This window comes from Staurois parvus, unplaced genomic scaffold (genome assembly GCF_062004578.1).
Source record: "Staurois parvus isolate SC_StPar_1 unplaced genomic scaffold, SC_StPar_1.0 ptg000287l, whole genome shotgun sequence".
Lineage (NCBI taxonomy): Eukaryota > Metazoa > Chordata > Amphibia > Anura > Ranidae > Staurois > Staurois parvus.
Genome location: NW_028318083.1, coordinates 18035542 through 18059396, shown reverse-complemented (window position 1 = coordinate 18059396; position 23855 = coordinate 18035542). Strand labels below are relative to the sequence as shown.

Genomic DNA, 23855 nt, shown 5'->3' with positions numbered 1-23855 from the left:
CAACTCAAAGAACCCCTAGCAACCTCTGGAGGAACTCTGGGATTCCACAGAAAACCTGGCTGAGAAAGGATGGGAAAAAAAAAAAAAAAAAAAAAAAAGGGTTACTAATCAGAGAGGCATACATTGCTCATGGTCCAAGCAACTTTTGAAACCCTAAATTATCTTCAAATAACCCTAAATAAGGACTGATCTGGAGCAGCTTTTGTACCCCAGAGGAACCTCTAAAATAATTTTCAGGTCTTAGAGAATCATTACTGAAACCAATCAATCAGGAATTGATGGGACAAATGTGCCTTACACTAGTGGTCATTAGGAAGAATGCAACCCTTACAGTGACAGAATACCAGCTTAAAAGATCATTGGTGATGGTCTTAGATCTATATAGGCATAATGAGAACTTAATCAGCCCCAGTTCAAGGAACCCCCAGCAACCTTTGGAGGAACCCTAGGATTCCACAGAATTGGCGGAGGAAGGATGATCTACAGAAGCCTTTCCCAACCTTTTCACCCCTACAGTACAGGAATTTAGTGTTGTGTACTCCTGAGATCCTAGTACACTTTATTACACCGAATGATAGCAAATAAGAGAAGTTAACTTTTAAGGTGTACATACACTTTAACCCCTTGACACCTTCTTGCCCTTTAAGGGGTTTCCAATGCTGGAAGGTGGGGTGGGGTTTCTGATCATGTGACCACTTTGATTGGCTGTCACAGCAGTCACATGATTTGAAAAATCCCAATCGCAACTAGAGATCAGGAGCTTTCCACTAGCCGCCGGTAACAGTGCGAGGAGCACGCTGCTCTTGGCACAGCTTGGTTTATCTTTAGGTATGCATTTATGCAGCCTCTCTGCATTAAAACCCACCCGCCGAGAGGCAGCATATATGCGCAAGGCCGGCAGAAAGGAGTTAAGCCGACATGAAAGCTGAAATACTTTGCTTGCCTAATGCAAAAAGATGTTTGACATATTTAAACTTCCTGCTAAGCAATGTACAGAGTCAAAGAACATGCAAGCGTGCAGCATCTATGTTCACTACTCCATCAACCTTAAGAGTTTTTTTTATACTGGGGAAACATGCAGAGAACTAGCCAAGTATCACCCTCACTCCTTTCTTCACCTTACTACTGTACTCATCAACTTCTGCTAATTCTGAACCCAAATACTTAAAAAAAAAACAAAAAAAAAAAAACAAACCTCCAGGACATTGGTACCTGTCCCTCCATACAAGTCATACTCACATATTACCTCCCTCACCCTTCAGCTTCTCCTAACATCTGGAGACATTTCCCCAAATCCTGGGCCACCATCTTTTTCCTTTAACCAATACACCCGGGAACACCCTATCTTCTAACAACCGCCGCAAACCACACAATCTGGTTACTATTCTTCTTCCTAGAACCAGCCTCCTGTTTTCCTGTGCCCTTTGGAATGCCCATTCTGTCTGTAAATCTCCCCTCTGTCCATGACTTTTTTTTATCACAAACTCTTTTAACCTGCTTACAATTACGGAAACCTGGCTTCATGAATCTGACTTTCCCTCTCCTGCTGTCCTCTCCCATGGTGGTCTCCTGTGGCCTCACTCCCCCAGGCCTAGTGGACAGAAAGGAGGTGGAGTTGGAATACTCTTATCCCCTCAAATCACTTTTCAGGTGCTTCATTCACCTCCCTCTCCTTATTTGAAGTTCACTATATTCATCTATTCTCTGCAGTTTCTTTAAGAATTGATGTGATCTATTGGCCTCCTGGACTGGTATCAAGCTTCCTTGATGACTTCTCTGCCTGGCTGCCTTACTTTCTCTCTTCTGAAACTCCCACAGTCAGTCATCCTTGGTGACTTCAACATCCCTGTTAATCTTAACACTCCTGCTACTTCTAAACTTCTAAGCCTAACCACTTCTTTTAACCTAAAACAATGGACACATGCTTCTACTCACTCTAATGGTAACTGCCTTTACCTTGTATTCTACCTATGCACTCCTTGCAACCTCACCAACTTTTTTTCTTTCTGATCACTCCCTTATTAGCTTCCCTCTCTCCTTGGCTTCCAACTACCAAACAGTTTCCCATAGGAACCTTCACTATCTTAAACCCTCTTCTTTTTTCAGCAATGAATTGTCTCTGACAAAATCCCAGCCTTGACCTGCCCCAACCTGTCTACATCAGTTCACTGTCATCCCCAGTGGACACATTGGCCCCCCTCACTACACACAGATTTAGGCCCTGACCGCTACAGCCCTGGCAAACAGACAATACCAGATGCCCCCAAAAAACGTAGCCGTGCTCTGGAGTGTGTACGGAGTAAGAATAAGACCCAGCAAGACTTCGACCAATATAAATCTGCCCTTCAAAAATACAATTCCTGTCTCCACACTGCCAAACAGACCTATTTTATCACTCTCATTAACACCCTCTCACGCAATCCCTGTCAACTCTTTTTTACCTTTAACTCTACTTTGTCCTTTACCTCCACCCTCTAACTCACTCATTGCCCAGGAGATCGCTAAATCACTTCAAAAATAAGTGATACAAATTCATGATGAGATCTCCACTGTACAGATATTTCCCTCACCCTACACTCCTTGTCCACCTGCACAATCTATACTTCCCTTGTTTAACCCTGCTACTATAGGAGGTTGGTAAACCTTTCTCTAAAGCCCACCTAACCCCCTGTCCCCTCGCAAGTACTATGGTCACCCTCTGGCTCTATCCTTCACTCCAACTCATATCCTAAATCTCTCCCTTTCTACTGGCATTTCCAAGACCCATCTCCTTACTCCCTTTTGCCTTCAAACTCCTTGAACTCTACAACTGGCTGAGCTGCCACCTTATTGAGAATAACCTTCTCGATCCCCTTCAGTCTGGATTTCACCCACAACACTCCACAGAAACTGCTCTCCTAAAACTCAAACGACTTGCTGACCGCTAAAACTAATGGTCACTATTGCGTACTCTTACTCTTGGACCTCTCCATTGCCTTTAAAATAGTTGACCACCCCCTCAAAAAACTATTTACTTGGTCTCCGTAACTGTACTCTATGTTGGTTTGAATCATACCCATCTCACCGCACCTTCAGTGTCACTTACAACTCTACCTCCTCCTCTCCTACTGTTCTTACAGTCGGGATCTCCCAAGGTTCTGTCCTTGGACCTCTCCTATTCTCGATCTACACCTCTTTCTTGGGTCAGCTGATAGATTTGTGTTTTATCAGCTTCCCATGGTTTCCAATACCATTTCTATGCTCTCTACTCTTCAACTCACCCCATCAGTTTCCTCACGTATCATCGATTTACTAACAGCCAAATCAGACTGGATGTCACACCACTTCCTAAAACTCAATCTAGCCAAAACGGAGCTCATATTTCCTCCCCCACGTCTCTTCCCCAGATTTCTCAGTCAGGATCAATAGCACCACTATCAACCCATCCCCTCATGCCAGGGTGCTAGGGGTAACCCTAGATTCTGAACTATCCCTTAAGGCCCACATCCAATCCCTGTCTAAATCATGCCACCTCAACATCTCCAGAATACACCCCTTTTTAACCAATGATACCACAAAGATCCTAATTCACTCCCTAGTTACCTCTCGCCACAACTACTGCAACTCCCTCCTCATTGGCTTACCTTTACATAGGCTATGCCCCCTCCAGTCCATCATGAATACTGCTGCCAGGCTCATCCACCTTACCAACCAGTGTCTGCTACCTCTCTCTGCCAATCCCTCTACTGGCTTTAACTCGCCCAACGAATAAAGTACTAAACAAACTTACAACTCTGCCCCTAGCTACAGCACTAATCTGGTCTCAAAATATCTACCAAACCATTCTCTCCGATCCTCCCAAGACCTTCTGCTCTCAAGTTCCCGTGTCACCTCCCCCCATGCTTGCCTCCAAGACTTCTCCCATCCTATGGAATGCCCTACCCCAATGTGTCCGGCTATCTCCTAATCGATCTACCTTTAGACTATCCCTGAAAACGGTTCTCTTTAAAGAAGCCGATCATGCTTCTACCTAGTAAACTGCCTTTTATTTCCTCCATGAGCTCATCCCCCACAGCTATTACCTTTTGTATCACTCAACCCTTCCTCCTAAATTGTAAGCTCTAACAAGCAGGCCCGGTTTCCTCTTGTACCAAATTGTATTGTAACTGTTATGTCTACCTTCATTTTTTAAAGCGCTGCTCAAACTGTTGGCGCTATATAAATCCTGTATAATAATATGAGCATATCTAAAATGTTTTTCTGATTTTGGAATTTGTGTGCGTTTCACTTTAATCACACTGCTCTGGATGCCTGTACGGTGCAAAGCCATCCAGAGCCGTGTGCCCGAGCTGACAGGGAGGAGGACTATTAGTAAACAAAACAGTCCTCCTCCCCGTCGGTGATCGTCAGAAATCACCGGGCACTGGTGAGTAATTACTGGAAGGGACCCAGTGATTGATAGCCGTGAATGGCGGCACAGGTAGGGCGCACGCCCCCTACCCAGAAATGCTATATATATATATATATATATATATATATATATATATATATATATATATATATATATATATATTTATTTTGCACACACATGATTTTTGCACACCCCTGCCACCCTGTAGCAGCATTTTTGCTGTGGGGATGTGGTTAAGGAATACAGGGAGAGCCAAAATTTAAAGTTCACCTGTTCCCGGGCTTAATTAACCATTTAGATATTCTTGAGCAATAACCGCTTTAAAATAAAAAAAAAACAAAAAAAAAAACGACCTCTCTAGCTGCATTTAGCACTCGTGTACATAATTGCATTTGTAAGCTTATGGGCAAAAAATACACCTGTATTAAAAGGCAACTGGAAGCCCCAGCTGCTTAAAACACAATGTATCTGAATTAACGGGCAAAGCATATGGACTTAAACATGCATGTTTTTGTGTTTGGGAAACTTTGAGAAAATATGCCCCATGTGTATGCCTGTAAAAACTGGATTATTTTTTGTTATTTACCACAAAATCTCTCTGAATTCATTAACAAAACACAGTTCTGGTTGGCCATGGGGTTAAATTGCCACATCAAGAGAAAACAAAAACAAAAACAAAAAAAAAACAAAAAAAAACACACTTTCCTCGTGCATTACCGGGATAACAGTTTTATTGAAAGAAAGATCACAAATGGATATTCAAAAGCAAACCATAAAAACAGACAGAGCCAGACCTTTCAGTCCCAGACAATGGGGTCCTCTCCCAAAAACTGCCTTATTGGAATAGCTGACACGTTTCAGAACTCCCTTCCTCAGAGCTGAATCAACCGAAGGTGCCAATACCCCATATATAGGAGGAAATCACGTGTAGACCATCACCACAGCCCCTCCACGTGGAAACACAAAGGGGCGGGGCCCATCAAGGTCCACCCAACGTCAGTGCCCCCTGGCTAATGTGCTACCAAAAACAGCCTCTGGCTATGGATCACTAGATCAATGGCAGCAATTGTAAGTGACATAAAAAACGCATTACAATAGGTGAAAGAGGGTTTACAATTGCCATACGATAGGCCATTTGTATAAATTATATTGCCACCTACAGGAGTAGGACACAAGGGCCACTAAACAAAACCAAAAGGTGCCGACTGCCTGCAGTCACTTACTCTAAGTATGTCAGCAAATACCATCTGACATCTGTAAAAACCCTAGGAATGAGAAGGAAGAGGGTTTTCACTTTTTAGAAGGATGGTAGGACAATCTCTTGTGTCCTATGAAACCATGAGTCCACCTTGGGCAAATTAAGGGGGTCTAGTCTAAGCACTAACCCTGTCCTCTAATACCAGCAGGAAGGGTTCCTTGATAGACAGGTCTTAAGGTCACCCATCCTCCTTGCCGTTGTGATGGCTAAAACCCTAACAGAAAGCTGTGCCACTGGCTCAAATGCTGGCTTGGTTAAAGCCTCCAACACTAAGGTCAAATCCCAAGCCCGAAACTTTGTATCTTTGTGGGAGTCGCCTTTTCCTTTAACTAGGGGCTCTGATACGAGTCTCTGGTTCAAAGACTGAGAAGGCTGCAACCTGCATATTTACAGTGTTTACAGCTACATCTTTTTCCACCCCTGCTTGGAGAAAGTCTAGGATCACAGGGACCAAGGGAAGGGAAACCCCCTTTTAACACCTGCTAGAAAACACTACATTTTGGCGTATAATGTTTCTAGTGACTGGCTTCATACTGAGAAGAGTAGTCCATCACCCTCTCAGAACACCCCCATCTTCTAAGGATCTCCCTTTCAAGAGCCAAGCTGTAAACTGAAAAAATTCTGGACTGGGGTACAGAGTTGGCCCCTGCAAGAGAAGATCCCTCCAGACTGGAAGATGCTGTGGGGGAGCCACAGACCACTTCCTCAAAGTGGCAAACCAGGCTCTTCTTGGCCACCACGGGGCCAGAGAGATCAGTCTGCAGCTTGAGGGGCTCAGCTCCTGTAGTAACCGTGGGCTCAATACCAGTGGGGGGGAAAGTGCATATGCCAGCTTGAAATCCCATTCCTACATTAAACACATCCAGACCCTTGCTCCCAGGCAATGGAAAAACAACACCTCACCTTCCCGTTTTTTCTGCAGGCAAAAAGGTCCATTTCTGGGCTGCCAGAAACCTGACGACTTGTAAAAAAAGACCTCAAGATAGAGTTACCACTCTCCCTGGCAGATCAACTGTCGGCTGAGAAAATCTGCTTTCGTGTTGGCCGACCCCTCTATGTGGACCAGGGAGACACCGAAAGGACCTATTCTCTGCCCATCCTAGAACCTCCTGAGCTAGGTCCCGGAGCTTCCGGGATCTGGTGCCCCCTCATGATTCAGGTATGACATTGTCTGACAGAATCTGGACCTCCTTTCCCCAGATCTTAAATACTTTGTACATAGCAGCCATTTTATAATGTGTATCACATGAGGTCAGTCGCTTCACTGGGTAAATCTGACAGTTTACAAGCACTTTAACACAGATGAAACAAATTCTCCTACATAAATTGTACCGGTCTGGGTGGTCTTCTTTACATCCAAAGTGCTGAATATATACAGCGTGACAAGGGAAAAGAAAGAAGGGGGAAGCAGATAGCTGAAGTTTGAACTCTCCATAGCTCTGCAGAGTATGAGAGCTGAGGTTGGATGGAAGACCCCCCCCAGAGATGAGGCTTTCAATCTGCTGGAGCACCAATCCTGTCACCGGAACTTGTCAAAAGTGATTCATGCTGATAGAGGAACAAAACAGCAGACAGAATTGACACTTGGCACTAGAGTGGTATGCTTTGTTGATATTTCATATCTGAGGTTTACAACCACTTTAGAGGAATTTACACAAGTCGGCAGCTGTTTTCAAAATGGCCAGAGCTGACCCACTGCCTTTGGTTTATACTAGTGTAAGAAAAAACAAAAAAACAAACTGGAGGCATGTAAACGACCGTGAAAACTAACCACTAAGACTGCCTCATAGCACATGTACTGCTACTAAACAACTGTGCAAAATCACGTAAATATATGTGATCAATTCCGAATAGAAGGCGAGTGTGCACACCGTCCTACCCGCACTGTCATTGGCTCCCAAAGATGTCAGAGGGTCCCAGCCAGCGATCAGCAGGGAAGTGTGTGTAAATACAAATCTCTCCTGTCAAGGGGGACGTACTGCTTTCTAGCTCTGTGCAAAGCAGAAAGCTATAAAAGCAGCACATCACCTAATAAAACACCACACAGTAAGCATAACAGTACACAGTTACCCTTTGATCACCTCAGATGCTAACCCCTTTCCTGCTCAGTGTCATTAGTACAGTGTCAGTGCTATTTATTAGCACTAATCACTGTATTAGTGTCACTGGAGATGTCAGTAGCAGTTAGTCTCCTCCCTCCCCGGGGGGTCAGAATGCCTGCTGCAGTCCCACTACAAGTTGATGATCACCACCATTCCATGTATGTGTAAATGTATGAAAAATTATAAATAAAAATTAAATTATTAATACCACCATTTGTAGACGCTATAACTGTCACGTAAGCCAATATACACTTACGGGGATTTTTTTTTCCCCAAAGACATGCAGCAGAATACATGAAGAAATTTTTTTTTTTAATTGGATATGTTTTATAGCAAAAAGTAAAAAAAAAAAAAAAATATTGTTTTCAAAATTGTTGGTATTTTATTTGTTCATAGAAGAAAAAAAAAACATAAAAATGTCATTTATCTACAGCGCTGCATGAACGCATAATTGTCAAAGTAACAGCATCATATCACAAAAAATAGCCTGGTCGTGAAGGGGGGGGGGGGGGGCGGGGTAAATCTCCCAAAGGGCAAGTGGTTATGAGAATAAAGTGATAAATGCCTAGGAGATCCACTTATCTTGAAAACAGTTCGTTGCCAGTCCACTTTTTTTTTTTTTTTGTATTGTTCAGCCGCCAGGAGTAGAATCTCAATGGAATTTAAGTTCGAATATCGAAATTTCTGTTACACGGGAGCATGTGAAAGTGAGGATGGGGCATAATCTGTGATTTAATCTCATCTAGGTTAACGTTACAGTAGAAGTCCAGGGTTAAAAATTATGTAGTTTTGAACAACATGGGGAAGAGATAGAGACTCTGTCGGCCTTTCATTGTCCACACTGGGGAAACGTGGGGGGGGGGGGGGGTAACAGATGTCAAAAACCTGAAATAAAAAGTTATCTTCCATACCCAATCAAAGAAAAAAAAAAAGAAGAAAAAAAAAAGTGTCAATTTCTACTTGCACTGTTCACCATATGCTCATTTTTAAATTGCACTGAAATAAAATGTGCTGATAACAAGTGATTACTGTATATCCTTGTGCTATGGGATTAAAATTGCCAATAGAAATCTAGCGCATACTTTAAAAGGCAATGCTGTGAGTAGAAAAGCTTGTCATTTTGCAGTTATTTTTTGAACAACCCTTATCTTGCTTGTTCTGTAGCAACAGAAACATGCCAATAGTATAAATACACACAACAGGGTCACATTTGGAGGAGAGCTATGTTGTAGCCAAGACACGCTCTTCTGTGCACCAGGAGTTGTCTGTGCAATGTATCCATAGTCAATTCAGTGGACAGATATTTAGATATTGAATTCTGGCTTTTGACAAAAGGGTCACCAAATAGGCGATCAGAAATTCAAGTGGCAATGCTGTACAAGCATGCACATGTATTTGGTGAATGTACGGTTTTCTATATTCCATTAGAACAGTAAGACACCAGAGAAACAAAAAGTTCCACTTAAAAGTTTATGTTAAACAATATAAACATGGAAACAAAGTACAAAAATTGCAACATATACATGCAAAAGTTATTGAAATCCATATGCAGAGTGCATAGAAATAGAAGTGATGACTACTTAAAATCTCAATTTATGAAAATGAAGGAACTTTAAACACAGTTGAATTCCATATATGCAAAACAAGGAAAGAAAACCACCAGATACATTTTAAGATCACATGATCAGTAACACCTAGTGCTGGAAGAGAATTTTAGTGCTATATCAAAATACATTTTAATTCCTGAGCCAGAGAAAGGTGAATTTTCTGTTCTAATTTAGGTCTTTTAAGGCTATGATCACCATGACTATGCAGTTAAGGGGCCCCAGTAGGTTAAAATATACTGTGTGGTTAAAAAAAAAAAATATTACTTAATGCAACTGCTATACCCAACAGTTGTTTGCTGCACCCATTGTGTCTGACAGATACTCTCCTATATTGTATGCATTACCTGCCTTGGCTAGTTGCTATGATGCAGCAGATGTTAAAGTGGAGCTCCAGTAAAAAAAAAAAAGTCAGCTACAAAAACTTAGGATGGCGATTGCAACAGAAGTGGGAAGCTGCTCCCCAAAAGGTGCCAATTCCTCACAGGGAGCGGGTGACAAGTAAAAACAGAACTTTCCCCTTTCCTCTCCCTAATTCAACAAAGCATGCGCTCACTCCAAGAGCCCACTGCAATACTAGAGGCGAGCACTCGATGTCTGCTGCATTCTTGCAAATAGCCAGGAAGGGGAATGCAATATACGGAGGTCATGTGCCAGGTTTAGGGGGTGCCGAAAAAAGGCCTACAGGTATAACAATTGGATTAACCAATTCCTTTCACAACTGCAGTGTACGGAACCCCTTGACGGCTGAGAACATATTACGGAGAACTTGGCCTTTAATGAGACAAATAGCAATTTGAGAAGCACAATCATCCAGGTTTCATTTTCATTGGGTTAATGCAAAACATTTACTGTATTAAGCAAGTGCACTATAAATACAAAAAGAAACCTATAAATGAGAAATAAGGCTGTCATTGCTGGCCATTTCTAGTTGCCTGGCTGTCTCGGTCTTGAATACTATGAGATAATGAGGTTGATTTACCAAAGAGGCTATTCATATAGTGCTTATGTTGACGTGATGTTCAATTTAAATACCCAGTCCTATGCAATATTAAAACAAAAACAGCTTTTGATTGTACAATGGATGACTGAAGTAAAATGCACACAATTTCACCTTATTCCTCAAGCAAAATGAACACCACTTTATTAATGGGAATAGAACAGGTTCCCTTTGCAAACCAAACCCACTGATCTGAAACAAGCATGCAGGATTTCTAAAATACACACTTGTTCTAGGTCAGTGACAAAACCAGAATACTAGTACTTTCATAAGGAAGGTGTCACATTAGCAGCCTTTGTATAGTTTAACAAATTTCCTTAATTCCTCCCCCCCCCCCCCAAAAAAAAAAAAAACTGTCAAGTGGCAGTCTTCCAGCTGCAATGTGAATAGAATTACAAAAGCTACAAGATGGAAAATAAAAAAATTAAAATAAACACACAGGCGAATAGCTAAAAGTACACTTGAATACTACTGTAAAATATGTTTTAATTAAGCAATTTACATAGGCCTTTAAACGCAAACAAAAGCAAAATCTGCTTAAAAATACACTGTACCCAAAGTGGTAAAAACAAATACATTTTTGCTGGTGTCAGATTCTCAGAGTATGACGTATGAGTATAATCCAACAGTCCATGTATTTTTCACGTATAAAATATAGTCCGCTAGAGAATCATGAAATAAGCTGTGATAAGAAAAAAAGACAAAAAAAAAAAAAAAAAAAAAAGCAGTCCATTAAAATGTGTCAAGGCTTACCCAGCTGTACACACCAAACACATTTCAACAATAAACTACTAAAATACATTGCGTGTAAAAGATGAAACGCACAACAGCATGCACATAACCTTGTACAGTGGGGGGGGGGAGGGGGCGCCAATATGCAAATGTCTACACTTCCTAGCAGTTTAGAAAGCTGCCCCATCCCTCCAGCAACTTCCAACTTATTGGTAACGCTGCCCAGCACAGTAGCTAAGTAACCAATAGGAAGAAGTGGCGATTCTGTTTACCAGAATTAAACACTGCTAAAAATCTGCATATTGTAGTGAAGGTCTTTGAGATTTAGGGCCCCTCATAAACCCCTTTAAAAATAGCATGCAGGCACACCAGGAGATGTAAACTTTAAAGTGAACCTGTGCCCAAGCTATGCATGCATGAAACCGTATTAAACCCAAAAACATGTAATGTACAGTGCAGCTTACCAAGATGCAGCGGCTGCATTAGTTTCCCTTTTTCCAAGGCATTTCATTTGGTGATCTTGCCAGTAACACTTTGTCTTCAGGTGTCTGCATTCTGAATGAATTAGTAAAGCAGACACCTATGGACAGTAGGCTTGTCAGGTCTGTGGTGAGGCAATTTTAGACTAGCAAATTTAGATGGACTTGACTAAAATTGAAACTGAACTCCAGATAACACCTTATAAGACGTTACAGCAAACTATGTAAAACCTTTTATCCTAAAAAAGGAAAAAAACAACTGTAAGCACCTGTCAGTGTTAAATGGTTTGTCTCATCCCTGTAACTGCTTACTTTGTCTAAACATTTTAGCCCATAAAGCTGAAAAATAACAGACCTACTACCTAGATCTTCAGGTGAAATAAAGAGGAAAAGCCTTAAAAAGGGAAACTAAGGCAGCCATCATATTCATGGACTAATACTGCTTTAAGTAGTCCTATACTGAACAAGTGAGAGAAGCACTAAAAAAAAAAAAAAAAAAAAAAAAAAAAAAAAAAAAAACACATTCATCTCTGCACGCTATAAGCACCCTGGAGAGACTGGTCTTCAAAAGTTCACAACAGAGGGACCAAAATCTTTGCTCTGTTCTCATTGAGCTGGGTTTGCACACATGTGGTGTGGTAACCTACATTACTGCACATGGTGCCAAGGCAGCCCAATCATCTAAATGAATTGGCTAATGCACCAAAAAAGGTTTATGTTCTAATTTTTGTAACAGCAGTGTTGTGTACTGTAATGCACATGCAGTATGTTACAAAGCTTTTTTTTGGGCGCCTTTAAAATTTAATGCTACTGAAGTGCACATTTTAGCATGCAGTGTACTAAAATTTAGGTAGTCTTCCAGCCTTCTAGTGTAAACATAGCAGATATTTCAAAGCGGTTAGCCAACTCAAACCTGACTTCGGAGTCTTATGATTTTTGAGACTGAATAACCTCACAGTACAAGCAGTCAGAGAAGTCTGGGATAGCTTGTTTAAAAGCTGGGAACTTTTAATAATTGTGGGGGAGAACACAGATTTAGGCTAAACAGCTCATATACTGGAGGCTAATCAACCCACAAAAGTAAGCAATGGAAGGAAAGCAAAAGAACAGATTGTTCAAGGATGCCAAGCTGGTATTTTATCCATACATAGAAACCGCATTAAAAAAAACTTCAACATTTTATTACACAAACATAAAATTTGTCACAGAGACTGCGCAAAATATTATAAGCAATAAAAATACATTTAGGCTAAATGGCTACTGTCATCATTGGCTAAATGGCTATATATGAGGACAGCAGCCATTTAGCATATATGATATATTAATATTTTGTGTAGCCTGTGGCATATTTTATAATAAAATATTGACGTTTTTACTGCAGTTTCTATGTATGGATAAAATACCGGCTGATCATCCTTGAACACTCCATTCTTTTGCTTTCCTTCCAAGGACTGCTAGTTTAAAGCACTTTTACTGCTTTTCAACAATCTGTACATACTGTAAAGCCTGGGCACAGGTAACACTTCAAGATTGCACAAAATGTGAAGACCAAGGATTCTTTCAGAAAAGCATTCTGATCAGATCCACCTGTCCCAGGCAGAACTGAATGAAAGCTCAACCAGTCTAGGGGCAGCCAGATGTAATATATCCGTCTAGGCAAAAATAAAAGGATTGCATTTTTTTTTTTAATATACACAAGTGTGATGGCTCAAGTTAATAAGATGTAAATGAACATCCGCTTACATCCAGCTGCTCATAGAACATAGGTCTTAAAAAAACAAAAACACTGAACAGTCAAAAGTGCCATTTGTTCCACTACAATTGGTTCAAGGATCCCTTGCTGATCAGAGACTGGTAAAAAAGGGGCCTAAGGCCTCATTCACACAGCTATGGTATTATATGTAGTTTATTGGACATGTCTAAAAGGCATATTAGGAATTTAAATGATAAAATGAACACTGAGGTTAATTGTTTTCAGGGGCAGTTTATAGCTGGGTTTAGGGGGAAGGAAAAAACAAAAACCCCACAAAACCTGTGCACCCAAGTTAGATACTCCTGTGTCTAGACTCATTACCAGATCAATAAGTTGCTTATACTTGTATTGAACTTCACCTGTGTTTAAACAAATAAAATGAGGCCCATATGAATGAGGGCCAAGACTTACATTTGTTTGAAAATCAGATCACATAGTTGTTACGCTTACCATCTCCTACACACATACCTCCTTAACTGTAGCCTTAATGAATTCTTTCCTTGAGGACAAGTCATAAGTAGGATAGCACTCATTCACCTAAAACACACAAAAAAAAAAAAAAAAAAAAAAAAAAAGTACACAAACAAGTTGAAACAAAACAGTGTTCTAAAGTTCTCATGCACCATTACATTAAATTACATTTCCACTTTTGATGGTCAAATTTAACCACCTCCCGCCCACCATATAAGGTGAGGGTGGTAGTTCTCTTGTTCTGGGAGGATGTCGTATGACGTCCTCCCACTCTAGCAGCGCATACGCGCCCCCGGGGGGGGGGGGGCACCGGTGATCTGTGGTGCGCTGTGTCCCTGGGACACAGCGGATCATCAATCGAAGTAAAGAGCCGATGACGTAGGCTCTATCATGTGATCAGCTGTATCCACTCGCAGCTGATTAAATGTAAACAGGAAATGCCGGTTATCGGCAGTCCTCTCCTCACGCTGACAGTGCGTGAGGAGAGAAGACCCAGTAAGCTGCATTCCTCAGAGGCAAAATGTACACTGATCATCAGTGCCCTGATTATCAGTGTAGCCCCATTAGTGTCACCTGTCAGTTCCCATCAGTGCCATATATGAGTGCTGCCTTTCAGTGCCACCTATCAGTGCCCATCACTGCAGCCTCATTAGCACACATCAGCGAAGGAGAAAAATTACCTTTTTACAAAATTGTATAACAAAAACTAAGATAAAAAACAAAAACCCCACTTTAAAATTTTCAGTATTTTAGATTAGCAAAAATTAAAACCCCCCAGTGGTGACTAAATACCAACAAAAGAAAGAATGGTCTAAAAAAATAATAAATATTTTGTTTGGGTACAGTGTTGCATGACCGCGCAATTGTCAAAGTGCGACAGCACTGAAAGCTGAAAATTGGCCTGGGCAGGAAGGGGGTAAAAGTGCCCAGAGTAGGCAAGTGGTTAAGGAAACACCACTGCTCGTGTTCCAATGCAAACAGGATACCTACAAATAATGTAAACATTTTTTTTTTTACCTTTCTAGGCGTTTAGATTTGGCCTCAAGCAGACACTAACTAAAGAGGGACACAAGGCCTTCCTTCCCAGAATGCAGAAGTGCAGCTTCCAGATATTTAATTCTGTTAGAAGAGTGTTATGTTCTAGTTAAGACCCAATGAGATCTTAAAACTTCAGCGTTTAAGTTTTCAGAAAAAAAACAATTTTAAATTTTTCCAGTTAGGCTATGTGAATGATAATATGAAACAAACAAATATATATAATAGGTGTTGTTCCAAAGTGGAAATACAGTTAGACACTCTACATTGTTGTAATGAATAGTGCAGACCTAATATTTGAAATGTAAACCAAAACCCCAAAATTTATCCTGCAGCATACCTTTTTGCAGATTTGCTTCATTGTGACTTCTTCAAGATTTGCTTCTGCTAAAAGTTGTTTCACGGTTTCTTGGATCTCTTCATCAGTGGGTGGTTTACGCAACTTCTTGATCAAGGGCTCATCATCCGAGCTGTCTCCTGACTCGCTTTCCGATTCCACAATTTTCTCTGTTACAGATTTTAATATTTTAATGCATGCTCAAAGTCTATTTAATAATGTGATAAAAAATCCTCGCTAACTCTAAAAAATTCTGATACAAATACATACCCTTTACAAATTTTTGTCTCTAAATGTTAGAGTCCTTTGAAAGACACAGGTCCTAACCCGTATTTATTGATCATACTAGTATTACTTGCTATAAAACTGGTAGTTGGGAGGGTTTGTCCAAGGCTAGCCTACAGGTTTTTCACTTTTTTTTTTTTTTTTTTTTATAGTCAGCAGTATGCCCCAACAAAGAAGACTTTTTCCCCCTTTTGTAGTCAGCAGTATAACCCAAAAGGTGAAAACCATGTCCAAGAGGATTCCAAGTATAGGATTTTACCGCAAGTGCAAAAACCATTCTTTACTCTTGTACATTAAGACACACATGAATTCATCTTCGAGATGTCCAAAATCAGTTCAACTGAGGGTGGGCAACCCCCACCTGGTAACAAAAATGTGAAAACAAATCCGGTAGTAACTTTGCTTCTTGCCGTTTTCTGGCATCAGGGATGGTTTCCAAATGCAAAATACTCACATTCGTGAGGAATGTCTTAACACTGGAGGGAAAATCCCAAGCCAGAGAACACACGCTTGCAAACTGATCTACCTGTTCCATCCGGAAGGATGGAGAAAAAAAAAAAAAATCTCTGCAGGGATCAATTAGAAAGACTGACTCCAAGTGAAAGTGGAATCTCCCCGCAGTGCTACTGTATTTTGACAGCGGAGTTTCCACTGCTGACAGAACAGCACAGGGGCACCTTTGGACAGCTCATACTGCAGCTAGAGATACAGGTTTTTCTTCTTTTGGGATAAATGCTTTACCTAAATAAAAGCTGATCATTGCAAGCAGCCATCAGTGGTAAATGGTTTGTCTCAACCCTCCAACTCCTCTTTTTCCAGGCACGCATGTTCTGTTGAAAAACAAATACTGGCAGGATCCCCAGGTGAAAAAGAAAACCAAACGCAGCCATCCCATCTAAGAACTGGGAAAGTGCAGTATTAAATAACACAGGCAGAGGGCACACAACAGCTTTAAAGTGGTATTAAATATAACAAATATTTAAAGAGTTTATTTAGCTCTCCTAGTTCTTCTTAGGATTCCAAGTTAATTAGGGTCTATGCTTGTAAGGTAAAGCTAGGAGTGGTCATGTAGCTTAGCAAAATAAAAAAACAGGGCGGGGCCGAAACCACTTGGCTCACAAAAATGCCATTTGTTGTCAGCCCACAATAGGAAACAAGAAGCTGAGTTAATTTCTGGCAGAATTATACTTGCTGCAGATTTAGCAGAAACCTGGTAATGTCCATCCTAAGCTCCCATGAACAAGCAAAATGATATATTGAAAGGCTAATTAGTCTTTTGTATTCAGTGTATTTCTTGGAATCCAGAAACAGTTGAGTTTTACTGCAGTCAACAGGACTATGGAAAATGGTAAAAAGAAAAAAATTGTAGGCCAGCCCCCATATAACCCTTCTACCCAGCATGCCCCAGTTTTGTAGAATAGCAGTACGAAGGGCAATTGGGGTCCTGAAGCAATATTTCCCCCATGTATGGTCTCTCTCCCAACAGGTGGCTTGTTCTCTATCACTCAATTAGATCCTTCAATTTTCTGTGTCTGGCTCTTTAAATGTGCGATTTGTGGTCTGTACTAGAAGCTTACGTGTTTACTTTGTGCACTTTTGCAATTATTCCATTTTTATTCTTGCAATTGTATGCATGTAACTTACTGTTGTAATAAAGTTTATTTGGTACCAGAATAATAGAAGTGGCCAGATAGAACATTTTTGGTCCAAACAGTGGGCACATTCAATTAGATGCAGCTGCTGTTGAGGTATTATGAGTGTAACTAGTCCTGTCAAATACAATAGGTGAACCAGCAGATTTACCCACACTGTTGTGCATGAATGGAGTAAATGTTAGATGTTTTGCCCCATTCAGCTCACAGGCTCTTCACCTGTTTAGTTCTAAGAATCTCCTGCAAAGCCATGCATGCCATGGAGCAAAAGTCAGCCACACTATTAACATAAAAAAACAAAACATACCTACACACAAACAGTTCTGTTGCAGATCACAACATTGTAACAATTCCAAGTATGTGAAGCAGATATTCATTTAGAATCCCTCAGTCATAGCAAAGGAGTTTGACAGCTGTCAAAACCCTCTAATAGCTAGTATGCTGATACTGCCTGGTGGATCTCCAAATACTGTAGAAAAAGAGGAGGGGGCGGTAACATGATTCAAAGGACACACCTTCGTCTTGGGCTATCCCAAATGAGGGAATGTTAGCTGAGAAAATTCCAAAAATTGTGTCATCGGGAAACATATTGGATATTAACATTAGACACTTTGGAATTTCTTCCACGTTGCTATCTGCACCAGAGCAGTTTGACAAGAATTTTACACGAGTCTACTTTTTTTTGTTTAATAAAACTACATGTATTGCTAATGGAGATCCCATGCTGCTGTTCTTTTGGTTTTTTTTTTTTTTTTTTCTCCAAGCAGTTTCTGGATCTTCCCGGATCTATTGGTAGCTGCAGGATCTTTTGAGCAACTTTCTGGGCTGGGAACTTTGTATGCATTAGCCTGTTTAACGGCAGCTAGAATTTCTCCCACAGCATCTCTATGGGCAGAAGACAGTGTCGGTAAAAGGGATATTTGTTATGAAGGCATCTATGGCTGCCGATCCCACCCCCCGGGGGCCTGATAAATATTAGAGAAAAGTGAAAAAGCTGAAGGACCAGAGGAGGGTTTTGAGTCAAAGACCCATCAGGTTTTCTGATCTTCGGTATTGAAGTGCGAGGTGGTCTAGGGCTAATTTACATGCCAAAAGCCAAAGCATGCCAAAAGCGTCCCTGATCAGTCATATTGGGATTTTTTGCACGGGTCCACCGTAGGCTCTTTTCCACACTGCTTATCAGAGGTTTAATTCTAAGCGAAGGACGTCAATCTTCTCCCTAATATCCAGATCAAGGTTTTGTTTGTGTTGAGACAATAGAGAAGCCAGTTCGCTCTTCGGCAAAGTAGGGAGGTCTAAGGATTTTTTCAAATGGGCTGCGATTTGAATAAAGTATCCCCAGATCATGGCCTTATGGGCCTCCCAGCTGATTACCAGAGAGATGCCTGCAGGGTAATTTTGAGTGAATAATTCTTTTAAGTGTTGTTCAATATCAAAACAGAAGGGTACCTTAAAAGAATCGTTAAGTCGTCAGGGTCGGGAACCAGTGACGGCTCAAAGTTGCAGGTTGTCCAAAGTGCGGAGTGGTCTGGCCAGGGTACTTTCGTTAATTTGCTGGAATGGAATAATGGGGCTGAGGTGAAAGGTGTAAAATATGGTCAATTCGTGAATAGGTGAAGTGAACGAGAATACAAAAAGTAGAGTCTTTCTACGATGGGTGTCACACTCGCCAGACATCCACCAAATTATCATAATGTAGCATTTTGGCCAATTTAGTGCATCTTGGGCAGGTGGCGCAGTGGTCCGTGCTCAGTACATATTGGGCAACTAAGGTCACTAGCAGATTGTCTAGCAGACCCTGGAGGGCAACGTATCGCCCGTTTGAATATACAATGGATTTTACCAGTGAGAAAGATAACCTTTTAGAAAAAACAAAAATGGCAGCAACCCCCATCCCATTAGCCAAGTAAAACTGGGGGTACTGGTGATGTAAAAACTTTGGTTGGTATGGATTGGAGAAAAAGTGAATATCTTGGAGAAAAAGCACATCCGTGGTGTAGACCTTTTTAACAAGGTTTTAAAGCGGAATAGCCTGGTCTACCAATAACAGACAGGCACCTACGATAGACCCCTGCACAACGCTACCTGATTAAAGCTTGCACACTGCAGAGCCTTAGAAGGGTTATGAATGCAAAGGTCCAAACGACTCAAAGGCATATCTGGATGTACAAAAAATATCCCACTTGTAAACACTGGTTAGGCTCTGAAGAGCTACAAGAGCCTACTGCCAAAGTAGATGGAGAAGCGTGGAATTCCTCCGACCCCCTCAGACCGGTATGATGTGGCATGAGCATTACAACCACATATCTGTGGAGACATCAATTCCATGCAAGACATAGGCATAGATGCTTTTACCAAGCCATCACAATTAAAAATTCTTCACACATTTACTCTAAGAAATGGGGGCCTATCAGCAGTGGTGATTTCTCCACCCTTTCTGACATGTTTTCACAGATTAAAGTCACTGCTGCCAATAGAGACAGCCAGACTAGTCAATTCAAACTGGTATTTAAGTAAAGTGAGGAACCAGGGTCCTAAAACGACAACGAAACGGGGAAATGCCCACTCCCCAGGACAGGAATTTAGCTTGGCTTAGGAAGGGGTGTTCGAAAGCAAGACCAAGAGGTTAACTGATGCACAACGCACCATTTAATGCAGAACTAAACCCATCGACTTGATAAAAAAGTTACATTGCCAGCATGCTGGGAATGCCAACTGTCACATTTGCTTGCACTCTCAACTAAATTGTCAAACAAATGGCTGATTTCAATAACTGATCACATGGCGCACCTTGGCAGTTGCCGATCAAAGGCCAAGATAACAGCTTCCTTGGCTGAAAAGTATAGGAAGATTCAGTTCTGCTTTAAATGTAACTTTTGCCTGAAGATAAGCCATATGCAGTTATTAAAAACTGTTAAAGCCCGTTTAACCACATCCTTACCGCACTATAGCTGAATGATGGATACACTGCTGTGGACCAGTTCTGGGAGGGCATCATATGACACCCCCAGCGCCCCGCGATCTCCATGGTCGCTGTGTCCTATGGACACAGCTGATCACGTGATGTGGTAAAAGGCCAATCACAGCAGCCTTTTACCACGGGACACAGCAGATCACCGAGTAAACAGTTGCCGGTTATCGGCAGCACTTTCCTCACGCTCTCACAGTGTGAGGAAAGTACTCCAGATAACCGGCAGCTGTTACAGAGATCGCCACTGATCATCAGGGCACAGATTATCAGTGCCCATCAGTGCAGCCTCATCAACACACATCAGTGAAGGAGAAAAATTGTCTGTTTGCAAAATTATATAATAGAAACAAAGAACCTTTTTTCAAATTTTTCACTCTTTTTTTCATTTATAGCGCAAAAAAAAAACCAAAATCAAAATACCCAGTGGCGATTAAATACCACCAAAAGAAAGCTATATGTGTGAAAAATATGATAAAAATTTCATATGGGCAGTGTTGCATGACCATGTAATTGTCAAAGTGCGACAGCACTGAAAGCTGAAATTTGCCTGGGCAAGAAGGGGGTAAAAGTGCCCCGTAAGTAAGTGGTTAAAAGTGTTACTAAACCCACAACAGTAAAATCAGTCTGTATATGCATTAAAGTATGCTGGTTATACTCACTATGCAACCTAAGAGGTTAATCCTCCATTGTGTAAAAATGCTGTTTAACCACTTCAATACCAGGCACTTTTACCCCCTTCCTGGCCAGGACAAAATATCAGCTTTCAGCCCTCTCACATTTTGAATGACAACTGCACAGTCATGCAACACTGTACCCAAACCAAATTTTTATAATGTTTTTCACATATCTAGATATTTCCTTTTCCTGGTATAGAATCACCACAGGATTTTTTGCTAAATTAATGAAAAAGACTACAAATAAAAAAAGTTTGCAAATAATTGCTCTTCATACATTTAGGCCACAATGTATTCTGCTACATTTCTTTGGTGAAAATAACCCAAATCCGTATTTAGTCTGTAGGAAAGCTAGAGAGTACACAAACTATGTTATATATTTGAAAAAAAAAAAAAAAACAAAATCCTGAAGTACTGACAGCCAATCTAATTTCTTGAGGCTCACAAACGTCTGGACAGTACATACATCCCCCAAATGGCCCCTTTTTGCAAATTACACAGTCTGGAGGTGGTTAGTAAGAGGCATTGCGGTTTTTTTGATGTTATAATGCATCATAATTTTTTGGAATACGAAGAAACTGAAAAAATGTTCACAATGCAGTGCCATCATATAACTGGTGGAGTGGTGATAAGGAACACTGGTGATTTTTTTTTTTTTTTTTATAAAAAACACACACCAAAGAATTTCATTTCTATAAAGCAAGCATTTAACAATGAAATCCAGTCAGGTAATCACGACATAGATGGGCTGTGATTGGCCTAGTCTGTACCATGTGATTACTGTGTCCAATCACAACTAGTAATACAATTGTATACATTGGATGGAATGAAAGGAAGCCACCCATTGTTTACAAGTGTCATGTGACCTGCTGTGATTGGTCACAGTACTAGCAATGGGGTACAGAGCTGGTGAAAGATCTTGCCACAGTGCAGCCCCGCGCGATCTGAAAGGACGTCATGACAGTGGAGCGGCACTCTGTCAATCCGGGTGGGTGCCATCTTGCTGTTGGACGTGCGGGAACTTGTTAGCCCTGTCTTCTCTGATCCTCCTCCTTCCACAGTAGGATTAACTCAGCACATGCTCAGTTTGGTGTCATTTGCTAGAGTGTTTTTTTTTTGGGTTTTTTTGGGAGGGTGCATGTAATCTGCACAGGGCCATACAGCACTGTCCAGAGGGTCAGGGGTTTTGCAGCCTCACAGGACAGTCAGAGAAGAATGACAACTCCTCCTACAAGATTAACCAGTGCTCGCCTTGACACTGAGAAGTCACAAGACTGCTATACACTGCTGATGAGGAAAGTTATTTAGCAGTTTATATTTACTAAAATAATTGCATTTTAATGTTGTGTACTGGGGGAGACCAGATATAGTGACTGCAGAGTCCTGGGCTTAGTAAAACCAAGTTGGTGCAAACTAGCTTTGTGGATATTTGGGAGAGGTACCCTTTTCTACTAAAGCAAATACACTGCTCAAAAAAATTAAAAAGGAACACTTTGAAAACACATCAGATCTCAATGGGTAAAAATGTCATGCTGGATATCTATACTGATAAGGAATTGCTAATGTGTTAGGAATGTAAGGATGCTCCATAGTTTGATGGATTTGAAAATCAACCTACAGAGGACTGAATTCAAAGACGCCCCAAAAATCAAAGTGAAAAAATGATGCAGCAGGCTCGTCTATTTTGCTGAAATTTCATTGCAGCAACTCAGAATGGTACTCAGTAGTTTGTATGGCCCCCACGTGCTTCTATGCATGCCTAACATTGTGGCATGCTCCTAATGAGACTATGGATGGTGTCCTGGGGTTTTTCCTCCCAGATCTGGACCAGGGCATCACTGAGCTCCTGAACAGTCTGAGGTGCAACCTGGCGGCGTCAGATGGACGGAAACATGATATCCCAGAGGTGTTCTATTGGATTTAGGTCAGGTGAGCGTGGGGGCCATTCAAAAGGTATCAATTCTATCATCCTCCAGGAACTGCCTGCATACTCTTGCCACATGAGGCTGGGCATGGTCGTGCACCAGGAGGAATGCAGAACCCACTGCACCAGCGTAAGATCTGACATCCCGATACCCAATGGTAGTCAGGGTGCCATTGTCTAGCCTGTAGAGGTCTGTGCGTCCCTCCATGGATATGCCTCCCCAGACCATCACTGAGCAACCACCAAAACGGTCATGCTGAATGATGTTACAGGCAGCATAACGATATCCGCGGATCCTCCAGACCCTTTCACATGTCATATGTGCTCAGGGTGAACTTGCTGCTATCTGTGAAAAGCACAGGGCGCCAGTGGCAGACCTGCCAATTCTGGTGTTCAATGGAAAATGCCAATTGAGCTCTATGGTGTCGGGCAGTGAGCACGGAGCCCACTAGAGGACGTTGGGCCCTCAGGCCACCCCATGAAGTCTGTTTCTGATTGTTTGGTCAGACATTCACACCAGTGGCCTGCTGTAGGTCCTTTTGTAGGGCTCTGGCAGCGCTCAGCCTGTTCCTCCTTGCACAAACAAGCAGATACCAGTCCTGCTGATGGGTTTAGGACCTTCTACGGCCCTGTCCAGCTCTCCTAGAGTAACTGCCTGTCTCCAGGAACCTCCTCTATGCTCTTGAGACTGTGCTGGGGGGATACAACAAACCTTCTGGCAATGACACATTGATGTGCCATCCTGGAGGAGTTGAACTGCCTGTGCAACCAATGCAGGGTCCAGATATCGCCTCATGCTACCAGTAATGACACTGACCCTAGCCAAATGCAAAACTAGTGCAAAAAAGTCAGAAAAGAGGGAGTAGGGGGGAAAAAAAAAAAAAAAGAAAAGTCTGATCTCCACCTGTAAAACCATTCCTGTTTTAGGGGTCGTCTCATTGTTGCCCATCTAGTGCAGCTGTTAATTTCATTAACACCAAAGCAGCTGAAACTGATTAATAACCCCCTCTGTTACTTAACTGACCAGATCAATATCCCAGGAGTTTGATTGACTTGATGCTATACTCCGATCAAAAAATTAAAGCAACATTTTTTAGAGCAGTGTATATACTTCTATATGATGAAGAGGGTTTATATCAGTAATCCTCATGATTCCAATAGGTATTAGGGCAAAACATTTGCTTTTAG

The 23855-nt window shown here is 41.5% G+C and overlaps 1 protein-coding gene across 2 annotated transcripts in view; it reads right to left on the bottom strand.

Annotated features, from left to right (window-relative positions):
• Window positions 1-9206: 9206 nt before the first annotated feature.
• Window positions 9207-23855, bottom strand: part of DEK (DEK proto-oncogene) — a 31716-nt gene continuing 17067 nt past the window's right edge. For both annotated transcript variants that reach the window (XM_089682267.1, XM_089682266.1), the window contains exons 9-11: window positions 15165-15331; window positions 13787-13855; window positions 9207-11036 (exon numbers count right to left, since the gene is read on the bottom strand). In XM_089682267.1, coding sequence (XP_089538393.1) covers window positions 11025-11036; window positions 13787-13855; window positions 15165-15331 — 248 coding nt within the window. In that variant the 3' untranslated portion in view covers window positions 9207-11024. The remainder of the gene's footprint in view (window positions 11037-13786; window positions 13856-15164; window positions 15332-23855) is intronic.